Consider the following 3,938-nt stretch of genomic DNA (forward strand, 5'->3'; position numbering starts at 1 on the left):
TCAATTTCAATTTCTGAATCAGGAACAGTTTCATCTATCTTAGATTCTGAAATTCCAATTACTGAGGCTTTAGAGTTCTGAACAATTATCTTAAGTTGCGATAATTTAGGAATAACTGAATCAATATTTAAATGTATAAAATGTAAACCCCTTCTGTGGAAACAGTCATACATGTTCTCAATATTTGAATCGGGTTTAATAGTTTTAGGCTGCGTTTGATCCTGCATTTGATCAGGTAGACTAGTTATCTTCTCATCTTTGACAGTTGGTTCAGCATTTTCTATAGTAGAAAGGTTCATTTGGTTGCGACGATGTTTGATATGAGCGCCAGCTCGACATCCCCGGGTTACAGAAGGGAAGTTAATCTTCAGATCTTTAATTGTTGACCAAGTGTCATTTGGCAGCCACTGGATTTGTTTGTTTCTGTATTGAAGAAGTTCATCGCGTGTGTAGTTAATTTTTCGTATAGCAGAGTTAGTACCAGAAGCAGAGATTTTAACATTTGTCTCATTGCTATAATCAGGGCCTGGGTTGGACTGTATATCTCCACAACTAAGTAGACCCAGTGCCGTACTATTACGCTGACTTTCGTATTCGGCGAGGAGGACGATTTCGACCTCCTGGTTTGTTTACAAACAGAGAAAAAAAAAAAAACCGTTCCGCTTGTCCAAACACTCAAGTATCAGAAGGATGGTCCACAATAGCGTGATTCACGTAACCTGAATAGGGATTAAAAAGCTGTCACGTAGAACATGTGCTTCTATTGTCCAATTTGCCATCAAGATTTCATATGGAAACAGTTCAGACCCAGTACACGATCATGTCAGAAATTAATATTTTGTTCTGGGTCTGATTATTCGGACTAAAGTAGACCTATTTGGAAAGTTATTGTACTGTTTGGATACAATGAAATCGGTTTCTGAACAAATTTGTCATGCTGTAGTAAGTAGCTCATTGATGAAGACTTAGAGTTCAGCAAAGTACATTGTTGACATCTCACACCTGAGAGTATCAGGGTTATTATCAGGTACTTCAATAGCATGGTTCCTGATGAAGTTATAGTTCAATAGGTTCAATATAAAGTGGCAAAAACTCACCAAGAGTGTGATGAATTGATCAAAGAGATCAATAATCCAGTCAAGTAATTCAGTACAGTATTACTGGTTCAATATGTAGTTACCAGTAGCAGTTTAGTGCATACATTGTAGATCAACCAAGTTGAAATCAAAATCATATTTCAAGAAAATACACAAAATTACGAATGTCACAAACTGGAAAAATAGCACAAAACAGTCAGTGTATGTTCCAAAATGAATGATGCAAAAATTGCGATAACAAGTGCCCTTAGATGGAAAAATGGGCACAAGTTGGCAGAGCAAGTTGACAAACAATTATCGCCATTCAAAACGTTTTACCATACATAATCTGAACCGTACGTCTAGATTAACTCTTCTGCTATTGCTCGCTGGGGATGTTAACCCAAACCCAGGACCACAACAATTAAAATACCCCTGCCAAATTTGTAACACAGCTGCCAGGTGGGGCCAGGATTGTATTGAATGTGAGAACTGTAATAACTGGTTCCATAAATTTTGCCTGGGCATGAGCGACGAGGTGTATGACGTTCTTGCCAATCATGCATCTTACTCATGGCTCTGTGATGGCTGCGGATTACCTAATTTTCACTCCTCGTTCCTCATGGACCTAAATGAGCTGAAATCAAACAACAGTTTTGATGCCCTCACCGATTTGTGTGATGATTCCATTGATAGTTTACCTACGGACTCCAACTTTGATAGCCCTATGAAAACTTCTAGCCCTGTTAGAAGTGGACACACTGTGACTGATAAATCAAATAAACGCAAAACAATGAAATCCAAACCTAAAACTCGCTCTCTCAAAATATTGAATGTTAACTGCCAGAGTGTGCATGCAAAACGAGCTGGCTTTCAGTACCTCCTCCAAGAAGAGGAACCTGATATAGTTGTGGGTTCTGAATCATGGCTTCACAGCAATATTACCTCCGGTGAAGTTTTTCCATCTCATTACAATATTTTTCGCAAAGATAGAGACAATAATAATGATAGCCACGGTGGCGTCTTTGTGGCCGTTAAAAATGATCTTATTGCCCAAGACGAACAGGAGCTAGACCAAGAGGGTTGTGAACTGAAGTGGATTAGTATCCATGTTAGTGGCATAGCTCCAGTGTACATTGGAGGATTTTACCGCTCTCAGAAAACAAACTCGGATTACGTCCGCCTTTTGGAAAATTCCTTGGAAAAGATCCCAAAGCAGTCCTCTGTTTGGCTACTAGGTGACTTTAACTTACCAGATGTAGATTGGGTCACAAATACCTTCAAACCGTGTGGTCGTTACCCAGGACCAAGTAAAACCATGTTAGAAATCGCTCTAGACCACAATCTTCAGCAGGTTGTCTTAAAACCAACGAGAGACAATAGTATCCTTGATCTATGTTTTACCAATAATCCGGCTTTTGTCAACAATGTGGATGTAAATCCCGGGATTAGCGACCACGACATAGTCGTCATACATGCTTCTATTAAACCCAAAATCACAAAACTTCCAAAACGGAAAGTGTACCTGTATAAAAAAGCAAATTTCAGTAAAATCACTGATGAACTCGATGAACTTGGTGCTGAATTAACTGAAGAAGTTGTCCAGAACTTGGACATCGATGAGCTCTGGAATCGCTTTACAAACACTATCCAAAAATCAATGGATGTTAATATACCATCCAAAATGACTTCATCCAAACCAAGTGTTCCTTGGATAAATGCCACCATGAAAATAAATATCAGGAAAAAACGCAAGCTTTATGACAAGGCTAGAAAAACTGGTGATTTTGAACTCTGGGACAGATTTAAACAATCAAGACGCAAAATTGACAGACAAATGAGGACACTGCATCGGGAACATGTCCATAGTATTGGTGAATGTCTTGAAACTGATAACACCAAACCCTTCTGGAATTATATAAAATCCCTCCGTAGGGATGTTTTTGGCGTTTCCCCCCTAAATTTGACGGGTCGTATAGCATCTAGTGCCAAAGAGAAGGCAGAGACCCTAAACAAGCAATTTTGCTCGGTCTTCACTAGAGAAGACCTTTCTTCTATTCCAAATCTTGGAGTTAGTGCTGTACCAGATATGCCAAACATCACTATCACTACATTTGGAGTTGAAAAACTGCTCAAGAACCTGAAAATCAATAAAGCGTCAGGTCCTGACAACATTCCAGCTAGGATATTAAAGGAATGTGCTTCAAGTGTGGCACCCATTCTTCAGAAAATTTACCAAAAATCCATCTCTTCAGGGTATTACCCCAGGACTGGCTGAATGCTACCGTCTCGCCAATTTTCAAAAAAGGCGATAGGTCACTCCCAAGTAATTATCGTCCGGTATCCCTGACATGTATTGCCTGTAAACAATTAGAACACATAATCCATAGCAATATCATGAACCATCTGGAAAAGTACTCTCTGCTGTGCGATAGACAACATGGGTTTCGAAGTGGTAGATCCTGCGAAACTCAGCTTGCTGGGTTGGTAAACGATGTTGCTGAGATCCTTGATAACCGTGGCCGTGCTGATCTATGCATAATGGATTTCAGTAAAGCGTTTGATATGGTTCCGCATCAACGACTCCTCACAAAATTAGACCACCTTGGAATAAGAGGAGATACCAAATCTTGGATTGAGGGCTTCCTGACAAAACGCCAGCAAAGTGTCGTCATTGATGGACAGGCATCCCCAAGTTCACCTGTAATTTCCGGAGTACCCCAGGGGACTGTCCTTGGTCCCCTGTTGTTCCTAGCCTATATTAATGATATCCCGGAGGGAGTAACATCTGAAGTGAGACTCTTCGCAGATGATCTGATTTTGTACAGAGCTATCAATTCTCCTGAGGACTGTGATATTTTA

General features: G+C 40.0%; 1 protein-coding gene across 1 annotated transcript; it reads left to right on the forward strand.

Annotated features, from left to right (window-relative positions):
• Positions 1-1,602: 1,602 nt before the first annotated feature.
• On the forward strand, positions 1,603-3,354 carry LOC140150356 (uncharacterized). Its single transcript, XM_072172365.1, has one exon. It carries the CDS (start codon positions 1,603-1,605, stop codon positions 3,352-3,354), a length of 1,752 nt encoding a protein of 583 aa, XP_072028466.1.
• Positions 3,355-3,938: the final 584 nt, after the last annotated feature.

The sequence above is a fragment of the Amphiura filiformis genome, chromosome 4 (assembly GCF_039555335.1).
Source record: "Amphiura filiformis chromosome 4, Afil_fr2py, whole genome shotgun sequence".
Taxonomy (NCBI): Eukaryota; Metazoa; Echinodermata; class Ophiuroidea; order Amphilepidida; family Amphiuridae; genus Amphiura; species Amphiura filiformis.

Excerpts from the sequence above, each read along its gene's own strand:
- LOC140150356 (XM_072172365.1), top strand. The coding sequence starts at position 1,603 with ATGAGCGACGAGGTGTATGACGTTCTTGCCAATCATGCATCTTACTCA.